Here is a 23,626-nt window from a genome sequence, read left to right as displayed (position 1 = left end):
CGAGGACAGGACTGTGGGGAACTGGGGTCCCTGGGCCTGCAGGAGGCAGGGAGACCAGTTTTGAGGCACTCTACAGACCAGGACGGCAAGACCCATGGGCACCCTGGGGACTTCCTGGATCTATTTTGTGGCATCTCATTGGCCTCAGTTGAATGTCCTGTCCTGTGGGCAGCAACTTCCTACCCAGGACTGTCAGAGAATCAGGTGGTGTCAGCCGGGGGCAGTATGGTCAGAGTGTTGGTCACACAGTGGCCCTGGAGAAATTATCTTCATCCACCCTTTGTTTTGGATGTGTCACACCCTCCCAAACAGTCACCCTAATGTGGATATGAAGGGCAGGGACAGACATGCCTCTAATTTAGGCAGAACCTCCCGCTACTCAGGGCTTGTTGTCCAGAATGAGCACCCTTGAGGAAACCTCGTGAGTACAATGAATACACAGTACAATTATGAAGCCCATGGCCTTTTGCAATCATTGTGCAGCTTCCATTGATCAGGTACTCGCGTGCCAGGTACTTCTGCTCCCCATCGCCCTGTAAGGCAGGTGGCTTTATGGTCCCCAAGGCATGGAGGAGAGTCAGTCTCAGGGGTCACATCAGGAGGTCAATGTCATAGAGCTGCATTCGGGGCCATCTCAAGACGCGTGCTCTACCTCAACATAATAAAGGCCATGTATGACATACCCATACTCAACAGTGAAAAACTGAAAGCTATTCCTCTGAGAACAGGAACAAGACAAGGATGCCCACTCTCACCACTCTTATTCAACGTAGTACTGGAAGTTTTAGCCAGAGTAAAATAAAAGGGATCCAAATTGGAAAAGAAGTAGAACTGTCACCATTTGGGGATGACATGATTCTATGTATAGAAAACCCTAAAGAATTCACCAGAACTATTGGACATAATCAATTAATATAGGAAAGTTAAAGGTACAAATCAACATATAAAAAAATCACTTGCATTTCTATACACTAATAATGAACTAGCTGAAAGAGAAATCAAGATTACAATCCCATTTACAATCACAACAAAAAGAATAAAATACCTATTTATAAATTAAATCAAGGAGGTAAAAGAACTATACCCTGAAAACTACAAGACATTACTGAAAGAAATCAAAGAAGACATAAAGAAACGGAAAGATATTCCATGCTCATGGATTGGAAGAATAAACATAGTTAAAATGTCCATATTACCAAAAGCAATCTATAGATTCAATGCAATCCCAATCATTATGTCAATGACATTCTTCACAGAAATAGAAGAAAGAATCCTAAAATTTATATGAAACAACAAAAGACTTCGAATAGCCAAAACAATCCTGAGAAAAAAGAACAAAGTTGGAGGTATCACACCCTCTGAATTCAAAATATACTACAAAGCTATAGTAATCAGAATAGCATGGTATGGCAGAAAAACAGACACACAGATAAGTGGAACAGAATTGAGAGCCCAGAAATAAAACCACACATCTATGGACAGCTAATCTTTGACAAAGAAGCCAAGAACATACAATGGAGAAAGGAAAATCTCTTTAATAAATAGAGTTGGGAAAACTGGACAGCCACGTGCAAAAGAATGAAAGTAGACCATTATCTTACACCATTCGCAAAAATCAACTCAAAATCGATTAAAGACTTGAAGGTAAGACCCAAAACAATAAAATTCCTAGAAGAAAACGTAAACAGTGTGGTCTTTGACATGGGTCTCCACAGTATCTTTTTGAATACCATGTCTATTCAGACAAGGGACACAAAAGAAAAAATAAACAAATGGGACTATATCAGACTAAAAAGCTTCTGCACGGCAAAGGAAGCCATCAACAAAACAAAGAGACAACCTACCAAATGGGGGAAAATATTTGCAAATATATATAAAGAGGGGTTAATTTCCAAAATACATAAAGATCTCATACAACTCAACAACAAAAAAATAAACAACCCAATCAAAAAATGAGCAGAGGACATTAACAGAAATTTTTCCAAAGAAGGTATACAGATGGCCAACAGGCACACGAAAAGATGTTCCACACCAGTAATTTTTAGGGAAATGCACATCAAAATTACAATGAGATATTGCCTCACACCCGTCAGAATGGCTGTAATTAACAAGAAATGACAAGTGTTGGAGAGAATGTGGAGGAAAGGGGACCCTCATACACTGCTGGTGGGAATGCAAACTGGTGCAGCCACTATGGAAAACAGTATGGAGATTTCTCAAAAAATTAAAAATAGAAATATCATATGACCTGGCCATTCCACTAGTGGATATTTATCCAAAGAACATGAAATCATTAATTCAAGGATAGAACTACCATATGATCCAGCTATTCCACTGCTGGGTATTTATCCAAAGAACTTGAAAACACAATGTGTAAAGATACATGCACCCCTGTGTTCATTGCAGCGTTATTCACAATAGCCAAGACTTGGAAGCAACCTAAGTGCCCATCAAGGGACGAATGGATAAAGAAGATGTGGTATATATACACAATGGAATACTACTCAGCCATAAGAAACGATGAAATCCAGCCATTTGTGACAACTTGGATGGACATTGAGGGTATTATGAAAAGTGAAATAAGTCAGAGGGAGAAGGTCAAATACCATATGATTTCCTTCATTAAGTAGTAGATAATAACAACAATAAACAAACACATAGAGACAGAGATTGGATTGGTGGTTACCAGAGGGGAAGAGGGGAGGAAGGAGGGCGAAAGGGATAATTCGGCACATGTGTGTGGTGATGGGTTGTAATTAGTATTTGGGTGGTGAACATGATGTAATCTATGCAGAAAGAGAAGTATAATGATGTACCCCTGAAATTTACACAATGTTATAAACCAATGTTACTGCAATAAACAAAAAATTAAAAAAAAATAGAATAAAAAAAAATAAAATAAAAAAATAAGAACAAAAAGACATATGCACCGCTATGTTCATCACAGCATTATTCACAATAGCCAGGACATGAAAGCAACCCATCATCATCAACGATGAATGGATAAAGAAGATGTCATATACATATATACACAATGGAATACTACTTACCACAAAAAAGACAAAATCGTGCCACTTGTGACAACATGGATGGACTTTGAGGGTATTATGCTAAGCAAGATAAGTCAGACAGAGGAAGACAAATACCATATGATTTCACTCATATGTGGCAGATGAACAAACAAATAAATATATAGATAAGGAGAACAGATCGGTGGTTACCAGAGGGAAAGAGGGAAGGGGAGGAGAGCAAAAGGGGTAAAGGGCACATATGTATTATGATGGATAAAACTAGACTATTGGTGGTGAACAGGATGTTGTCTCTATAGAAACTGATATATAATAATGTACACCTGAAATGTACACAATGTTATACTCCAATATGACCTCAATAAAATACTTAAAAAAAAAATACCAAAGAATCCCGTATGCTCTGAGCTACTGCTCTACATGTAAGTTAGTGAGGTTTCTTATTTTAGAGCCACACTCAGTCCACCCTCGCTGGGCTTCTGCTCCGGTGAAGCTGCTGGGGCTAGAGGGGTGAGCAGTACCCCAGGACCACTGGTATCACAGGTGTTCAGCCAGGCAGGGAAGGGCTCTCTGGACACTGCTGTAACCAGACACCAGGCAAAGAAAGGGTTACCGAGAGTCTGCTCCATAACCAACATGGTCTGTCAGATGTTTTCCAGACAAGGAGAAAATGTGCAGTTTTTCAGATGTGGCCATTCTACAGTGAAACTTACATGGTTGCAGCAAGATCTTTGCAAATTGCTCAACCTCTAAGTGTCCAAAAGTTTCCATGGACCCATTAGGTAAGGATATGTTCCTTGAACTCGTTATGTAATGGCATGCACATGCACCCTGATTGGGCCCAGTTGTTACACAGTTGTGCATTATCCTCTACACTCTGATGTGTAAAGTCTCCATGGGCACTAAGCTTGAAGACACACTGCTTTAGGAACTCTCCCTGATGTCCTCCATTGCTTGTGCAAGCAATGAAAGTTTTTCTTCACCCACTTCAACCTTGTTTGTGTTTTTCGGCTCTGCACTCACAAAGAGACGGACCCGCTGAGTTCGGTTACACTGCGACCAGAGACTTAGAGTCCAGGGGTGATGTCAGTACGATAGCAGAGTAGGAAGCTCCAGGCCCTGGTTCCCCAAACATGGAGACAGGGCCCTGGGCTCCCCAGTGATACAGAGCAAATGCTGGGAGAGAGCCCTAGAAAGCAGGTAGGGAGCTGCAGCCCCAGCCCGGGCGCTGGGAAAGCTAGTGGCATTTTGCTCGCCTTGCCCCTTCCCCCGCAGCATGGAGCGCCAGCGAGGAAACCCCCCAATTCCTGCTCTTTCCTGGTGACAGATAGGAAGAGTGGAAGCTGAGACGGGGGGCTGAGGTTCTCCATTTACCTCACAGGTCCCGTTTACCTCACACTGCACACTTGACACGCACACACACAGACGCACATCATCACACACAAACCACTCATCCATTCCAAGACTCTTACCGTCATGCTAACACAAGCACGCACACACACACACAGACCCACCACACAGAAATCTACATACCCACAGGCCACCCGCACTCAGACAACACTTACATGAACACACAAACTCACATTTGCACTCAAGGTGCATAAATTCTCACACACACACAGACCCAGCACCAAGGGCCCTGGTTCTCAGCAAGGCCCATGTATGCCTGGGCGGAGCCTCTCCTGGTGGAGGCTGCCCCCTGCGGTGCTCAGGGTCCTCACCCGGCTTGCAGCACAGCCCAGATTCCTAGGCTCTGGTGTAGCCGTGGCAAGTCTAAATCTGGGTGTGGGGGCCAACAGGGTTGTTCTGTGGGCTCCTCATTTACCTTGACTGGACAATTGCTGGAGTCTGGAGGCCCTTTCCCAAGATTGTGACATCCTCCAGTCACTTCCTGAGGGATATTGTCATCCCACTGCTTTCTGGCCTCTGTGGTGTCTGATTAAAAATCTGACATCAATGTTATTGAGGATGGATCCTTTGTTCATGATGAGGTGCATCTCACTTTTTTCTTGTTGCTTTCAAAATTCTCTCTTTGACTTTTGATGGTTTTCTTGTGATGTGTGTAGATGTAGATCTCTGATTTTATCCTACTTGGAGTTCACTTAGCTTCTTGGATGTATAAATTAATGTTTTTCATCAAATTTGGGGAGTATTCAGTTTTCAATATTTCTTCAAATATTCCTTCTAGTCCTTTGTCTCTCTCTTCTTCTGCTAGGACTCCCATTATATGTGTGCAGTATGCTTGATGGTGCCCCACAGGTTTCTGAATCTCTGCTCATTGTTCTTCATTCTTGTTTCTGTTCCTCAGCCTGGATCATCTCAGCTGACCTGTCCTCATGTTCACTGATTTTTCTTCTGCCTGTTCAAATCTGCTCTTGAGTTCCTGTAGTGAACTTCCATTTTAGTTATTCTATTTTCAACTCCAGAATTTCTACTTGGCGCCTTTTTGTAATTTCTATCTCATTACAGGTATTTTTTAATTGGTGAGACATCATTCTCTCACTTTCCTTTAGTTCTTTAGACACGGCTTCCTTTAGTTTTGTGAACATATTGAATTAGCTGATATGCAGTCTGTGTCCAGCAACTCCACCATCAGGAACGGTTCCCCTTGATTCCTTTTTCCTGTGTATGGGCCATACTTGCTTGTTTCTTTACATGTCTTGTAATTTTGGTTGAAAACTGGCCTTTCAAATAACAGAATGTGGAAACTCTGGAAATTAGATTCTCTTTGCTTCCCACGGCTTGTTGTTGTGGTTGTTTCTTATCGTTATAGTTGTTTCTTGGCTTAGTGACTTTTCTGAACTAATTCTATAAAGTCTCTATTCCTTGTTGTGTGTGGCCACTGTAGTCTCTACTCAGCGTGGTGGTCATTGGTTAATGATTTGTTAGAGATTTCCTCAAATACCTGGAACCAAAACCTCTCCCAGTCTTTGCTGCACAGAGGTGCTCTGTGTCTGTGTCTGGACATACTTTCAACACTTAGCTAGGCACTGATTTAATGATTACAACTTTCCCTCTGCCTTCACTACCTATTTGCATAGAACTTAAAAGTCAATCACAGGTGAGATCCTAGGGGCCCCCCAGGTCTTTCCTGAGCCTGAAAATAGCTACTCACAGCCCTACTCACGTGCATGGCCTCTTAGATTCCCAGGAATGTGTTAGCGCTCTTCAAAGCCCCTGTGGACACCTCATGCCCCTGGTTCCCCTTTTAAGTTTTGTGGTTAGTGTATCATTTGCCCCAACTCTTATCCATTCCCTCAGGCAGCTTTGATTTTCAACAGTGGCCTCTGATTACCTTCAACAAACTCTCCTGAGAAAAGGCTGTTTGCACAAGGGGAGCTTTCAGGTCACACACAGACAGCCCTGCACGTGGGGTCTTCCAGGGAACCCCTAGCCAGGGAAATAGTGACAATTCTATAGGAATTAGCCTTTGAAAATGCTCCATGTCCTGTGTTCCCTCAGGAGGCTTCCCTGGGAGTGTGGGCAGTTATTTTCAAGGCTGCTGCTGAGCTGGAGAGTGGAAGACAGGACCAGGGAAGTGGAAATGCCACAAAGCTTCCTGTTCATTCTCAGATTCAGCCATGTGTCTTGAGAAAAATGCTTCTGAGTAGCCATGAGCTTTTGTTTAATTCCCAGAATTATGAAAAAGTATCTGATCATTTTGCCAATGTTTTCATTGCTCTTCCTCAGTGGCCAATTTTCAGAGCTCTGCTGTTTTTGCTGATATCACTGCTCTCCTGTGGTGTTTGAGAGACCATAGATGTCTTAAATGTCTCCATTCATACTTGGCTAATAGTTCAGCTGGGTAGAGAACTCTAGATTGCAAATAACTTTCCTGTAGAATTTTTAAGACCCATCTCACTGTCTTCTACCTCAAGTATTAGTGTTCAGTCTGATGCTACTTGAATTCCTAAAACTGAGAGTTATTTCTTCTTTATAAGTCTGTAATCTTTAGGTTCTTGTTATGGTCACCCTGTTAAAGCAGGAGAGACCTCCTCTCTCAAATTTGATTAGGACGTGTACTGATGACACCAAGAGGGTATGAAAGGCTTTACTGCTTGCATCATTGAGGTCTCTGGGCAGAGCAGGACTGGCCTCTCAAGCAGGACCAAAATGGCTTGAGAGAGCCAGGAAAGGAGACTGGCCTGGATATTTACTGTGGTTTGGTGATGGGCTGGGGAGAGGGTTCATTTGTGTGGGTAGCGGCTTTGTGGTTTGAAACTCTAGTGGGGACCAAAGGAGACAGCACCAGATTTATTATCAGCTGGTCCAGATGTGGGGGAGCAAGGGAAGAGACTGAGGTGATGCTTAAAAGCTGTCAGAAATCAAACATCAAAAAATGGAGTCACATCCCTAAGAGTGGGGAGGAAGCCCAGACAGCCAGATGCCCTGACCTTCCTGAATGAGCCTCCCCTGCCTCCTGCTTCCTTCCCGGTTGGCAGGAACTCGAGGCCACTCTCTTTGGGCTGGAAGAATACCTAGCCTTTTATCAATGCTAACCTGCTCCCCCGGCATCATGGCTCCCTCGCCAAGGGAGACGTCCTCCCAGCAAGGGACCCACAGGGCATGTCTCCTTGTGGTTTTTAGAGGCTTCTGAGGTGGAAAGCAAGGAGGAAAGTTCCCAGGGCTGGGTCCCCCAGCTCCTGAGGATGCTGTGGCTGGGTTGGTTCCCAGCCTCTGATATCCCCAAGACTCAGAACGACGAATGACAAAGTATCAATAAATCCACAGAGTTGCTGCTTCTGCAGGCCCACCTGCCTCCACACAGGGGCCTCACGTCTCCCCAAGCCCAGTGTGGCCTCGTCCACATTCCCTGTCCCAAAAAACTGCTGGAACAACAATCCCTCCTGCCACCAAGTCCTGACACGACAGTGGATACTCTGGAGAGGCTGAGAGGCCCCTGGCTTGCTTTCTCACCCAGTGCCAAGGGACAGACCAAGTTCCTTGAGTGCTGAGAGCTGGGAGTTCCCTGTCATGAGGACACCTGGAAGATGCTGGTGGATCCCCTGTCAGAGATGCTGTTGGGTGGGGGTCCTCTGGAAAACAGGCCTGGAGGAGCTGCTTCTTCCCTGACTGTCTCTGGTTCACAAACTGTTACCTAAATGCACCAGGGGATCTGCCCAAGACTCAGGTAAGCAGACAGTCATTAGAAACCCTTGGGCACTGCCCGTGTGCTCAGTCCAGAGCCAGTCAATTGCAGGGATGGGGACAGGTGGAGGATGGCAGTCCTTGTGCTTGGCCGAAGCTCCAGGCTAACAAGGTCACAGCCCCTGATTCAGGCAAGGAAGACGGGATCCAGTGGCCATCTGGTACAAACATCTCATTGGCTCAAGGGGAAACAAGCCTAGGGCAGGGAAGGACTGGCCCAGGGTCACAGAGTCTCACGGCAGAGCAAGGACAAGAGCCAGGGTGTTCTCCCCTGAGGTCCCCATGGTGCCTCTCCTCCTATGGCCATCCAACTCACATGGGTCCAAGGTTAACCGCTGTCCCTACGGCATGCTTGTGGCCTGCGAGGCTATTCCCTGCCCCTGGCCAAGCCTCCTGAGAGTCCAGCCTGATGCAGCCACCTAGAGGATGGTGCCCTGGGTAGAAGCCAAGACAAGTATCCACCTCCAGCTCCAGCCTGGCCATGAGGCAACCCATACTAGGGAGGCCTCTGGACAGAACAACCCTGAGGGGCTGGAAAAGGTGGACTATCCTATCTCGGTGTGACTGAGAGCTCAGGAAGGTGCTCAATCCTGGAGTGCCATCAGGCTTCCCAGGGAGGGCTCTGGCCCCTGAGGACTGAGCCTGGGTGTTAACCTGGCACATCTCTTCCCATCCATTCCTGGATTCCCCACGTGTTGGGGTGTCGTAGATGAAATGGGGCAGCAGACTTGACGGTGCTGGCTGAGCTGTTGGTCTGTGGTCGGATGGGTGGAGTTGGGCCTGGGATATGGCCTCCAGGCTGGTGAGTCCCTCACTCAGCCGATTTGGAGGGTGCAGAACTTGAATCTTGTAAAGCAATCCTTGTCCACTTGTCAGCTACTGGGAGATGTCCTTTAGGCCCTGGGAATATTCTGCCAGATAACCTTCTCTCTGTTTTCCTAGGGCCTCTGGCTATGCCAGATCATTCATATTAACAATGTGACATGTGGTGGGGACCTTGCATCTCCCTGTATCAGTCTGGCCTCTGGAGGGGATGGAAACTTACTCATTCCTGTCAGCCACACACTGGCTCCATGCTTGTGACACCAATCCCAATAAAATCCCTGGACACCAAGCCTTGGTTGCACTTCCCTATTGGCAATACTCTGCGTATGTCACTCATCACTGCTGGGGAATTAAGCACTGTCCAATGACTCCTCTGGAACAGGATAAATGGAAAGCTGTGCCGTGCTCTCCTGTGTGTGTGTCTGTCTGTCCTATGTGTCTTTTGCCTCTGCTGACTTAATCTGTATCCTTTCCTGTAATAAATCATAACTGGTACAGATGGAACGTTTGAGTCCCCCCAGAGTCATATGGTGAAACTTAATCCCCATGTGATGGTGTTTGTTAGTGGGGCCTTTGGGAGGTGATTCGGTCATGAGGATGGAGCCCTCATGAATGAGATTGGTGCCCTTATAAAAGGGAACCCAGAGAGATCCCTTGAGCCTTCTACCAGGTGAGGACACAGTGAAAAAGTGACTGTCTACGAACCAGAAAGGGGGCCTCACCAGACACCAAATCTGCCAGAGCCTTGACCTTGGACTTTTCAGACTCCAGAACTGTGAGAAATAAGTTTGTTATTTAAAGGCCACTCATTCCACGATATTGTGTTGTAAGATCCAAAACAGACAAAGACAATAACCATGAATATAACAGCATTTCAGCATTCTGAGTCCTTCAGCAAATCACTGAACTTAGGATGGTCTTGGGAGCCCCTGACACAGTGGCTTCAATAGTGGCATTCACTTGACCCACTGGAACGTGGTGTAGGCATATTTTGAGAATAGGAAGAAGGGGGTGGTGGTTGATGAACCTTCATTCCTGAATGGTTTCTGCATCTCTCATGGTGTGACACAGCAGCTGCACTGTGGTCAGTTACTGGAGGTAAAAGTGACCTATGGAATTCGGAAATGATAGAGCTAAGCTCCCAGGGGTTGGTTCACTGGATATGTAAGGAAATGCAAACAAAACAAAACAAAGCAAAAACTCCAAGAAGCAGGCTAATATACAATTCAGTGGCTATTGCTATATATAATTAGCTAAAATGAAAATAAAGGAGAGGGTGGGGCCATATGCTGACACTGCACCAAGCTGGGATTTCATCTGGTCCAAGTTATGGCCACTTGTGTCAGGGATGCTCTCAAAGGGAAAAATTATGCTGAGACAACAGGAGCCACCTCTATGACCTCTATAGTCCAAGTGGGGGTAGGGCAAAATCAAGAAACTACTGAAAACTGTCCTTTAACCTGAGAAGGATTATTCTTCCTCTTCTTTAAATGCCATGTGGAACTTTCCAGATGAAGTGGATGATATGCTGCCTCTGCATGCAGGCCACGCTGGATTGGCTTGACAGTGATCGGGATATTCGTCCACCACAACCTAGAAATCATTAACAGAAGGAAAACTGGAAAATTCACAAATATGTGGAAATTAAACAACACACACTTAAATAACCAATGGGTCAAAGAAGAAATCATAAGAGAAAGTAGAAAACAGCTTGAGATGAATGAAAATGACAGCACAATATACCAAAACTTATGGAATTCAGTCAAAGTTGTGTTCAGAGAGAAGTTTATAAGTGTAAATGCCTACATTAAAACAGATCTCAAATCAACTACCTAAGTCTACACCTTAAAGAAGCAGAAAAGGGGGCCAGCCCCGTGATTGAGTGTTAAAGTTTTACATGCTCCGTTTCAGCATCCTTGGTTCACGGGTTCCAATCCTGGGTGCGGACCTACTCCACTCATTGGCCATGTTGTGGAGGCATTCCCACATAGAAAATAGAGGAAGACTGGCACAGGTGTTAGCTCAGGGCTAATCTTCCTCAAGCAAAAAAAAAAAATACAGGAAGATTGGCAATGGATGTTAACTCAGAGTGAATCTTCCTCACCAAAAGAAAAAAAGTGAAAACAAAAAAAGAAGCAGAAAATTAGGGCAAATTAAACTCAAGGCTAGCAGAAAATAGTCTGGAGCAGAGATGAATGAAATGGACACTAGATAAATAATAGAGAAAATCAATTAAATCAAAAGTTGGTCTTCCAAAGGATCAAGAAAGCTGGCATACTTTTAGCTAAATGGACTAAGAAAAAAAGAGAGAAGACTCAAACTACTAAATCAGAAATGAAAGTGGGGACATTACTACTGATTCTACACAAATAAAAAGCATTATAAGAGAGTACTGTGAACAGGTGTACGCCAACAAACTGAATAACCTATTGATGAAATGCACATATTCCTAGAAACACGAAAGTTACCAAGACTGAATAATAAAGAAAGAGAAAATTTGAATAGACCTGTAATAAATAAGGAGATTGAATAAGGAATCAAAAATCTCCTGACAGAGAAATGCCCTGGACCTGATGGCTTCACTGTTGAATTCTACCACAAGTTTAAATAAGAACTAACACCAATCCTACTCAAACATTTCCACAAAATGGAAGAGGCTGGAACAGTTCCTAACTCATTGTAGGAAGCCAGCATTACGCTGATATCAAAGCCAGATAAAGACATTACAAGGAAAGAAAATGACAGACCAATATGCCTTATGAGCATTGATGCAAAAATCCTCAAGAAAATACTAGCAAACCAAATTGAGCAGCATATTGAAAGGATTATACAAGTGGGAAAGGGTTAAGACCAGGTGGAGTTTATTAATGGAATTCAAGAATGATTCAACATATGATAATTGATCAGTTATACACCAGTTAACAGAATGAAGAACAAAAACTACATATCATCTCAATTGATGCAGAAAAAGCATTTGACCAAATTCAATAATCTTTCATGTTAAAAACACTCAATAAACTATGACTAGAAGGAAAGTACCTCAACATAACAAAAGCTATATATGAAAAACCCACAACCAACATGGTACTCAATGGTGAAAAACGGAAAGCTTTTCCTTTAACATCTAGAATAAAGAAAGGATGCCCACTTTTGCCACATCCATTCATCAGAGTATTGGAAGTTCTAGACAAAGTAATTAGGAAAGAAAGATAAATAAAAGGCATCCAAACTGGAAAGGAAGAAGTAACATAATCTCTGTTTGCAAAGGATATGATCTTGTATGCAGATAAACCTAAAGAAGCCACAAAAAGCCATGTTAGAACTTGTAAATAAATTCAGTAAAGAAGCAGGATACAAAATCAATACACAAAATTCAGCTGTATTTCTATACACTATCAATGAACTTTCTGAAATTGAAATTAAGAAAATTTTATTTACAATAGCATCAAAGAGAAGAAAATACTTAGGAATTAACTTAATCAAAAGGTGAAAGACTTGTACCATAAAAACTACAAAACATTGCAAAAAGAAATTAAAGAAGACACAAGTAAACGGAAAGACATCCTATCTTCATGGATTGGAAGACTTAATATTGTAAAGCCATCAAGACTACTCAGAATGATCTACATATTTAATGCAATCCCTATGATAATCCCAATGACTTTTTGCAGAATTAGAAAAATCAATCCTAAAACTCATATGGAATCTCAAGGGACCCCAAATAGTCAAAACAATCTTGAAAAAGAAGAATAAAACTCGTACTTCCTGATTTCAAACTTAATACAAAGTTACAGTAATTAACACACTGTGGTACCAGCATAAAGACAGAGATATAGAACAATGGAAGAGAATAGAAGGCCCAGAAAAAAACCCTCATATATAGTCAAATGATTTTGACATGTGTGCCAAGACCACTCAGTGGGGAAAGGACAGTCTTTTCAACAAAAGGTGCTGGGAAATCTGGATATCTTAATGCAAAAGAATGAAGTTGGACCTTCACCTAGCACCATATACAAAAATTAATTCAAAATGGATCAAAGACCTAATGAAAGTGCTAAAACTAGAAAATTCTTATAAGAAAACATAGGAGAAAACGTTCTCAACATTGGATTTGGCAGTGATTTCTGGAGATGACACCAAATGCATAGGCAACAAAAGAAAAATAGACAAATTGGACTTCATGAAGATCAAAACATTTTGCACATCAAAATATACTATCAACAGAGTAAAGAAACCAAGCTACAGAATGGGAGAAAATATTTGCAAATCATATACTGTCACATGTCAATTAATGACGGGGACGCGTTCTGAGAAATGTGTTGTTAGGTGATTTCGTCACTGTTCGAACATCATAGAGTGTACTTACACAAACCTAGATGGTATAGTCTACTACACACCTAGGCTCTATGGTACTTATCTTATGGGACCACTGTTGTATGTATGATCTGTTGTTGATTGAAATGTTGTTATGTGGTGCGTGACTGCATCTGATAAGAGATGAATATCTAGAACATAGAAAGAACTCCTAAAACTCAAAAACAACAACAATAACAACAAAACACACAATGGGATTTTTAAATGGGCTTGAAGAGACAGTCCTACAAAGAAGATATACGAGTGGGCAACTAGCACATGAAAAGATGCTCCACATCACTCGTCATTAGGGAAATGCAAATCAAAACCACAATGTGATACCACATCACAACCCTTAGAATGGCTACTATCATCAAAAGAGAAAAGCAAGTGTTGGCGAGGATGTGGAGAATCCAAACCCTCGTGCACTACTGGTGGGAATGTAAAATGGCGCAGCTACTATGGAAAAGAGTCCAGTGGTTATATATCCACAAAATGAATCAGAGTCTCAAAGAGATATTTGTACCCCATGTTCACAGCAGCATTATTTGTAATAGCTGAAAGGTAGAAGCAACCGAAGTGTCCATCGACGGATGAAGCGATAAGCAAAATGTGGTCTATACATACAATGGAATATTATTCAGCCTAACAAAGGAAGGAACTTCTGTCACATGCTACAACATGGATGAACTTTGAGGACATTATGGTAAGTGAAATAAGTCAGTCACAAAAAGACAAATACCGTATGATTCCACTTATGTGAGATCCCTAGAGTAGCCAAATTTACAGAGACAGAATTAGAACAGTGGTTGCCAGGGGCTACAGGGAGGGGCATGGGGAGTTATTGTCTAATGGGGACAGAGTTTCAGTTTTACAAGATGAAAATAATTCTGTAGATGGATGGTATGATGGTTGCACAACAATATGAGAACTTAATAGCATTGAACTGTACACTCAAAAATGATTAAGATGGCCAATTTCATGTTGTGTGTATTCCCCCCCACAACACACACACACAGAAAAAGTAGATACTCAAACAAATATGACCATTCTACTGTAAGAGCCAAAATCCAGGGGCGTGGCCTGAGCAGTAAAAAGTTTACTCAGTAGGTTTGGGGGTTTCTATCCCAGCACATTCCTAAAAAAACAGCCCGGCCCTTGACAAGCTCTGGGGAAACATCCCCTACGCCCTTGGGATGACCTGCCTGATGAGAGTGTCTCTGTACCTGGGGCTGGGGTCACACCACACAGTTTATGCCAATAATGTGATTTATGATGGGGGCTTTGGGCCACACCGTTTGACCTTGAGAGGAGCAGGATACTGAGTAACTGAGGTCAGCCTTGTGGCTCTCCGAGTCTAAGTGACCGACCTCCAAGAAAACCCCTGGACACCCTGACTTGGGTGAGCTTCCCTGATGAGCGATACTCTCTGCTGTGTCCCACATCATTGCTGGGAGAACTGAACACTGTCTCCACGAATCTTCTGGCAGAGAAAGCTGGAAGCTTTGCCTGCTCTTCCTGAACTCCACCTATGTGCCTTTGACCACTGCGGATTCTATCTGGATCCTTTCTCTGGAAAGACCATAACCGTGAGTGTAACAGCTTTTGTGACTCCTGTTAGTCCTTGTAGTGAATCCCTGAACCTGAGGGTACTCACCCAGCCAGGGATTGGGCTGATTCCTCTCAGAAGCCCATTCACACTCCTCCTGCTCCCTGACACCCAGGAGTCAAGACTTCTACATGGACTTAGTCACCAACCAGGGCAGCCAGTGTTGGGTCTCCAAGGGTGACTAGGGGGTAAGCTGTCACCTCCTGAGCCTCAGTATACGCCTCTCTCAAGTGGGGTCAAATGCCAGGTGAGGCTGGATCAGGGAGGGGGAGATGCTAGCCTGAAGAGGCTGCTGAGGCTGCATCACTGCCTGAGGCTGATCAGGGGGTCCAGGAGGGACTCAAGTCAGGTTGAGCCATCAGACGGGTTTATTGTACATCAGCGCCTCCGAGAGATCAGGTTGGTGGCTTGGTGTCTCCCTCTAGCAGGGCACAGCACAGAACTGGTAGGGAGATGGGTTCACAAGGGTTCCAAACACACCATGGCTGCTGGGGCGGGGCTGCCCAGTGGGCACCGAGAAGCTGAAGCGCTGCAGGAGGCAAGTAAAGAGGAGGAAGAGCTCCATGCGGGCCAGAGGCTCCCTGAGGCACGAGTGGCGGCCTGTGGGTGGGTATGGGGGGTCAGTGAGCCTGGGGGCCTCAGCTCTGCGCCTCCAACACTCCCTCAGGAGGAGGCGGCAAGCCAAGCTCCCCATAGGCACCTGCTGAGAAGGGCATGAAGGCCTCCTGCTTGACGAAGTGCCCCTGGGCATCCAGGAAGTGCTCGGGGTGGAAGCGGAAGGGCTTCCTCCAGACAGTCTCGTCCTTCAGCACAGGTGACAGGTTGGGGATGAGCGTCATCCCCTGGCAAGAGATGCCCGGCATGGGGAGGTCCGGACTGCACAACTCCCTGACCCCTGCCACCAAAACCCAAGGGGCCACACTCTCTGGCTGGTACACACCTGGACTCTTTCATGTCACTCTCACCCAAAAAGATTCCCAGCACGCTCCGTGTTCCCATGTCAGGGCTAAGTGACCTACTTCCACGGGAACCCTCACTGCCACCTGTCTTGCATGCATGGAGTCCTCCTCCACACATCAGCAAATTTACATGTTTCTCCCCCCACTCCTACCCCAGAACTTGGGCTCTGAATGGACTGGGCCGGCCCTGCCTCTGCTTCATCCCCACACCCACCCAGGCTGGACGGTTGGTGCCTGTGGAAATGAGGATTAGGTGGCTTGGGTTCCAGTCTTGGTCCGATCTGCTAATGGACATGCTGGGGCTACCAGGTGGCAGGTGGAGCTGAGCTGGGGTGAGCAGGGCCGCAGGCATACCTTGGGGATGAGGAAGCCCTGCACTTCAATGTCACGTGATGTAATGTGGGGCAAGCCCAGTGGGATGATGTCCCCAAAGCGCTGCATCTCATGGACCACGGCCATGGTGAAGGGCACGTGGGCCTGGTCTCCCATCTCTGGTTGCCACGCCTTCCCTATCACCTCATCGATATCCTGTTGGACACGGCCTGGACAGACAAGTGTCCCCACAGTGGTCAGAACACCGGGGGCTGGGCCCCGACCTCCTCCTGACTCCTGGGCAGGGTCTGTGCCCATGGGGAGGAGGAGGTCACTCTGATCTCTGAGCCAAGGCCCTGCCACTGCTCAGAGCTCCTGGTGGCCAAACCAAGCTCAGGGCCCCAAGCCTGTCCCTCTCTTCCCTGGCCCAGCCCACCAGGCCCCCAGGCTGGGCTCATGCTGCAAGTCCAGCTGCAGGATCATGAGCAGGAGGGCCCAGGCCAGCGTGGTCACCATGCTGGCAGAGAAGAGGTCAGCTACCACCAGGTGCAGTTTTCATCACTGAAGCTGCTCTCAGGGTTCCCTTTGGCCTGGGCCATACAGAGAGGGTGGGCTCAGGGGCAGAGGAAGGAAGCCCCCAAATGGCCTCCCACTCTGCACCCATCAGCCCAGGTACCTGATCACTGGGTGATAATTAGGCTCCACTTTGCCAGGGCTCGCCTCATGGGTCCCTTAACCCACCACCTCTGTCCCTGGCTGCTCATCTTCTCCAACTCATCCAAGAAGGTGTCAGTCTGGTCTCGAGGAGGCTGGGCCAGGTCTCAGGTCATCCTGTGCTTGCAACCAGCTCATCCAGCAGGGCCATGAAGGCCTACGCTCAGGAAAGATCTTGGCAGCCACCCCTGGGATGTGCAGGAGCACCGGGATCGCATTCAGCACCTTGTTGGTCACAGATGTAGAGCCCTGGGTCCTCCCTGTGCTCAAGTGTTCACCTCCACCAGTCAGGTCCCTGTCGCTCCCAAGGTGTCCCCACCATTGACCTGATTTCTCCCTCACTTCGCAGTTCTACCCTCTCTCCTTGCCTAGGCCCCAGAAGGATAAACCTAAAATCTACATCTCGTGGGTTCCAGTGGCTTCCAACAAGGGAGGTACAAGTTCCTTAGCCCTCTCCTGGGCCTGCTGACCCAACACCCCTCTATCCAAATCCTCCTTTGCAGAAGCCCCTTGCTGGGCAGAGGCCTCCTCCATGCAGCTCTCTTGCGGGGCTCCTTGGGCCCCTCCACCTCTCACCTGGGGCAAAAACCCTGACTCCTCCTTCAGTAAGTCCTCCGTTAGGTCCAATCGCCTGAGGAAGCGCAAGTCGTGGCACTCGATGCGGCGCCCGAAGGTCAGGGAGGCGATCACGTTGCTCACCGCTTTATTCAGGAGGGCGTTGGGGCTAAAGGGGCGTCCTGGGAGGGGAAGGTGCAGGTCAGGGGGTCGCCTCCATCTCCTCTTCCCAGCCTCCATCCCTGTCTCCTGTCCCTCAGCCCAGCACTCACCGGCCTGGTCTGCGAAGGCGGCGCAGAGGCACGAGGCCTCCTCGGTCACCCACTGCTCCAGTGACTTCTTGCCCAGGCCGAAGTTGCGCAGGGTGGACACGCAGAAGCGCTGCTGCTCCCGCCACGCGCGCCCATAGCGGGCAAAGACCACCCCTGGGGGCGGAGCGGACGTGGGCGCGGCTCAGGTGTGCCCTGGCCCCGCCTCTGTGCGCACACTTCGCTCACGGGCTCGTCTGCCCGCCGCCCTGCTACAGGACAGATCTCGGTCCCGCTCCCTGCCCTACTTCCCCAGTCTCGCCCACTTTGGTGAAGCCCCACCCCAATCTCACGCAGCCCTGGCTCTGCTCCGCCAACTATATCCTCGTTCTCCTTGCCATCAAATCCCGCCCACCTTACACCCACTTCCGGCTGGGGACAGGTCCCACCCTCTGCCCGCCCTCATCGCTCACCACGTCTCCCCACTGGGGGCAGGTCGAGGCCCCGCCTTTGGCTCTGCCCACCGTGACCCCCTTCACCTTCACAGAAGGTCCTAGCCTGTCCCCTGTCCTGCCCACACTGACTCCCTCCTCATTCCCGCCACCTGGACATCCCCTTCCTGCTCCCAGTTGTGGGGGTTGGCCCACTCCCTGTAAGGCCCCGCCCTCCGCCCGGCCAACGTCAACCTGCCCACCCTTGGCACAGGCTCCTTCCTTCACCTGTTGCCCCTACAGATTCCTTGAATCCTCCCTGCACCGCAGGTCCACCACCCTGCCTCCACTTGATCCTGCTGGGTCTCAGGTCACTGTGGGCCCAGTCCTCGCCAGGCCGCGATCCTTCCTCCTCTGCTTGCCTTCTGTGTGCAGACCGAAGCCCAGGTGCTTGAAGATGGCACAGGTGGGCAGTCGGCGCTGTCCTCACTGCAGTCCACCAGTGCCTCGCGTGTGGCTGCCTGCCCGTTGACTACGACGAGGGGTGTCCAGGCCAGCTGCAGGCTGAACACGTCCCGGAAATGGTGCCACAGCTACAGGCCGATGGTCAAGGGCACTGGAGAAGTCTCGTCACACCCCAGGTGTGGGACCCAGTCTCATGGCCCTAGTCTTGGAGGATCACTGGGCCGCCAGCAGCGATGGAGTACAAGGAATCTATATGGCCTCGTGGCACTAGGGTCACTACCTGTGTGGTGGAGGACGTTATAATGTATCATACCACCCAGCTCTGACTTTGCAAAGGTCACCAACATAGTCAGTAGGCCAAGTTAGCATCTCATTTTACAGGTGAAGAAACTGATGGGGCCGGCCCCGTGGCTTAGCGGTTAAGTGCGCACACTCTGCTGCTGGCGGCCCGGGTTTGGATCCCTGGCGCGCAGTGACGCACCGCTTCTCCGGCCATGCTGAGGACGCGTCCCACATACAGCAACTAGAAGGATGTGCAGCTATGACATACAACTATCTACTGGGGCTTTTGGGGAAAAAATAAATAAATAAAATTAAAAAAAAAAAAAGAAAAGAAACTGAGGTTCACAGAGGTGAGCAGTGAGGCCCAAGGTCTCACAGCAGCAAAAGATTTGAATTGGTCACTGTCCCCTCTCAACCTTGATTTCCTGATTTAAATGGGGCTCATGACCAGACTCCTCTTCCCAATCTCAAGACCTTTCCTCCTGATGTCATCAGAAGGGACGCAGGTTCACACGACTTAAGCTCGGTCCAGCTGCACCCCAAACCCACTGCCAAGTCCCACCTCCCTCCGGGCCTTTGCCCTCTGTGACCTTTGATAGGAAAATTCAAACTGTCCTCCAGGCCCTGCACAGATGCCCTCCCCCAGGAGGCCTCTCAAACCTGCCTCCTCCTTTCCCCCCAGCTCCCTGTTCAGCCTGTGGCTTCACCCACCACCTACAGTCTGCTGGTAGGTGAGGTCCCCAAGACCTCTGTGCTGACCCCCACCTTCCTTACCCGAGTAAAGCAGGAAAGCGTGCCCTGGAAGTCCACCTGCAGCAGGTTGCCCACCCCAGGCAGGGGCATGGTGCCTGGTGGGTAGCGTGGGGCCCAGCATTGGCGCCAGTGCATCAGGTCCACCAGGAGCAGGAAGATGGCCACGGCCACAGCCATGGGCCCCAGTGTCTCCCCAGTCAGCAGCCCCATGGGTCCCTCAATGGGCACTCGGTTCTCTCGACACACTGGCACCCCTCACCACACCAGGCCCCTAGGACCAGGCCAGGCAGGTGTGGTATATATATATATATACAATGGAATACTAGTCAGCCATTAAAAAAAAGACAAAATAGTGTCATTTGGGACAATGTGCATGGACTTTGAGGGTATTATGCTAAGCAAAATAAGTCAGAGGAAGACAAATACCATATGATTTCACTCATATGTAGAAGATAAACAAACACATAGATGAGGAGAAAAGATTGGTGGTTACTAGAGGGAAAGAGGGAAGGAGGGAGGGCAAAAGGGGTAATGTGGCACATACGTATGGTGAGATATAAAAAGTAGACTATTGATGGTGAACACAATGCAGTCTATACAGAAACTGAAATATAATAATGTACACCTGAAACTTGCTATAAGCCACTATGACCTCAATAAAATAATTTTTCAAAAATACTAAAAAAAAGAAAAAAAAGGCAGGCTCTGAGCTACTGCTTTACATGTAATTTACTGAGATTTATTGTTTTAGAAACACACTGAGCCCGCCCTCGCTGGGCTTCTCCTCCAGAGAAGCTGCTGGGGTAGAAGGGAGCGCCGCCGCAGGGACGATACGAGTCACAAGTGTTCACCCGCACAGGGAAGGATCCTCTGGACACTGTGAACCGAGACTTAGAGCCCAAGGGTGACGTCAGCACGATGGCAAAGCAGGGAGCCCTGGGCCCTGGAACCCAACAAGATGCAGAACAACCCCTGGGAGAGCGCCCTAGAAAGCAGGTAGGGAGCTACAGCCCCAGCCAGGGCGCTGGGAAAGTTGGTGGCATTTGGCTCGCAGTGCCCTTCCCCCGCGGCATGGAGCGCCCGCGGAGGAAACTCCCCAATTCCCGTTCCTCCCTCGGGACAGAAAGGAAGAGTGGAAGCTGCGTGCAGCTTGTGGGGCTGCGGGCCTGACCGCGTCATCCAACTCGCAGGGCGGACTCGCCCAGCGCAGCGCTAGGATCCAGGGGGAGGCCCCAGCAGGACGGCAGCGTCTGCAGTTCCGCGGCCGGGCGCCGGGGGGCGCAGGAGCCCGCGGACAAGGAAGGATCACGGGTGGGAGGGGGGACCCCGTCAGGGCCCGCCTCTCAGAGATGGTTTGTGGGCACAGGGCTTCGTCTTGGCAACGTGAAAAAGTTGTGGAGATTCTTTGAAAAACAGTGTGAATGTACTTAACCCTACTGAACTGTACGCTCACTGGTTGAGATGGCAAATTTTGTTGTGTTTTTTTTTACCACGATTTAAAAATTCTTAAAACAATATACATCTCCACTACACACCTATTAGAATGGTGAAATTCAGAACACCACACCAAATGCTGCGAGGATGTGGAGCAACAGAAAGTCCCATACGTTGCTGGTGAGAATGCAAAATGGCACAGCCACTTTGGAATGCAGTTTAGCGCTTCCCTACAAAACTCAACATTCTTACCATGTGATCCAGCAATCGTGCTCCTTGATATTGACTCAAAGGAGGTGAGAACTTACGTGCACACAACAGCCTGCACAGGGATGTTCACAGCAGCTTTGTTCATAATTACCAGACCTCGGAAGCAACCAAGATGTCTTTCAGCAGGTGAATGGATAAACTGTGGTACAACCCAACAATGGAATGTTCTTCAGCACTCAAAAGAAATGAGCCTTCAAGCCATGAAAAGCCATGGATGAACCGTAAATGCCTATTACCAAGTGAAAGAAGGCAATCTGAAAAGGCTACACACTGTGTGATTCCACCTATATGACATTCTGGAAAAGGCAACACTTTGGAGACAGAAGAAAGATCAGTGGTTGCCAGGGGCTGGGGGGAGGTCATAGGTGGAGCACAGAGGATTTTTAGGGCGGTGAAACTTCTCTCTGTGATCCTATCATGGTAGATACATGTCAGTATACATTTGTCCAAAGTCATAGAATGTATAACACCAAGGGTGAACCCTGATGTAAACTGTGGACTCTGGGTGATGATGATGTGTGGATGTGGGTCCTGGCCCCGCCTCCTGCCCTGCTGTCACAGACCCACCCCCTTTGATAGGCCTGCTCTCTGCACCTGCTCAGACAGTCCTGCATCTCTGGATCAGGCCCACCTCCTGCCAGCTCCCCAGGCTCCCCGTGCCTTGTCCTCCCTGGCCCCCAATGCCGCTCACTTTGACTCCCCTTCTAACAAGGGACAGTTCCTGCTCCCCCTCCCCATCATTACTAACACAATCCTACCCCCTTTCACTACAGGCCTGGTCCTCTGAGAAGCCCACACTCCTCCTGCCACAGTCCTGGTACAGGCTCCTTCATCCATGCCCTGGGTCCACCATTCCCTAGCCTTTCTTTCTGCCTCATGTTTGAGACCCACGTGGGTTAGGCGCTGTCTTTTATCCGGGCACTGGGGGCCCAATCTCTGTCGAGACATGGTCTACCCGTCCTCTGATTGCATTGGGCGACACCCCAACCCAAGTGTGAGATCCAAAGAGCAGTGGGCAAGTCCCCGCTGAGGTACACCAGCGCCTGAGCACGGCCGCCAGCCCAAGGAGTGTGACCATGTGCCTCCAACCAGCTGCAGGCCCTTGTATCCTGGTGCTAGCCTTGGGGGACACCTGGACACCCACCATTGCTGGAGCAAAACTGTATCTGGCCTTGTGATGCTGGGGATCACATCCTCTATGGCCAAGGACCTCACGTTGGATCTGACCACCCAGCTATGACTTTAAGAGGTCACTAACATTGTCAGTAGGCCAAGTTAGCACCCCATTTTACAGGAGAGGATCTGAGGGTCAGAGGGGTAAGCAGTGAGGCCCAAGGTCTCAGAGCAGCAAAAGATTTGGACCTGGTCACTGTCCCTTCTCAACCTCAATTTCCTGATTTAAATGAGGCTCATGATCAGACTCCTCTCCCCCAATCTCAAGACCTCTCCTCTTGACGTCATCAGAAGGGACTCAGGCTCAGACAGCTAAAGATCTGTCCAACTGGATTCCATACCCACTGCCAAGTCCCACCCCCTCCAGGCCTTTGCCCTCTCTGACCTCAATTGGAAAATTCAAACTGTCCCCCAGGCCCTGCACAGATGCCCTCCCCCAGGAGGCCTCTCAAACCTGCCTCCTCCTTTCCACCCAGCTCCCTGTCCAGCCTGTGGCTTCACCCACCACCCACTGCATGCTGCTAGGTGGGTCCCCAGGACCTCTGTGCCCACCCCCACCTTCCTCACCCGAGTAAAGCAGGAAAGCGTGTCCTGGAAGTCCACCTGCAGCAGGTTGCCCAGCCCAGGCAGTGGCGTGGGGCCTGGTGGGTAGTGTGGGGCCCAGCATTGGCGCTGGTGCATCAGGTCCACCAGAAGCAGGAAGATGGCCATGGCCACGGCCAGGGGCCCCAGTGTCTCCCCAGTCAGCAGCCCCATGGCTGCCTCAGTGTGCACTGGGCTCCTCTGGACACACTGGCACCCTCACCACACCAGGACCTAGGACCAGGCCAGGCAGGCACTCTCACCAAGCCTGAGGGCTCGACAAGCCTGGACCCTCTTTATGAAGGGAGCTGAGACTGGTCTTTGTCCTCTGCCCTGAGCCAACTTCTTGGCATGACTGAGCTTCCAGAGGGTGTAGGGAGGGGCCAGGCCAGTCAGCACAGGGGTGGCCACGGAGGTCCTGTCCCTCCTCCCATCTCCTGCTGCTGATACCAGGTGGGCTGGGAGAAAAGGCAATTTTCTACCC

The 23,626-nt window shown here is 48.4% G+C and overlaps 1 protein-coding gene across 1 annotated transcript; it reads right to left on the bottom strand.

Moving 5' to 3' along the window:
• Positions 1-9,773: 9,773 nt before the first annotated feature.
• Positions 9,774-19,893, bottom strand: LOC147913710 (cytochrome P450 2D17-like). The gene is made up of 5 exons (XM_087448579.1): positions 19,705-19,893; positions 18,674-18,776; positions 17,777-17,956; positions 17,526-17,686; positions 9,774-10,595 (listed from the first exon to the last, which is right to left on the bottom strand). Exons 1-5 carry the CDS (start codon positions 19,891-19,893, stop codon positions 10,473-10,475), a joined length of 756 nt encoding a protein of 251 aa, XP_087304705.1. The 3' UTR covers positions 9,774-10,472.
• Between the last annotated feature and the right edge of the window lie 3,733 nt (positions 19,894-23,626).

This window comes from Ceratotherium simum, chromosome 25, assembly GCF_057802395.1.
Source record: "Ceratotherium simum simum isolate JZ-2026a chromosome 25, ASM5780239v1, whole genome shotgun sequence".
Classification (NCBI taxonomy): Eukaryota; Metazoa; Chordata; class Mammalia; order Perissodactyla; family Rhinocerotidae; genus Ceratotherium; species Ceratotherium simum.
Note: the sequence above shows the minus strand (reverse complement) of the source record. Positions and strands in the feature narration are given on the sequence as shown.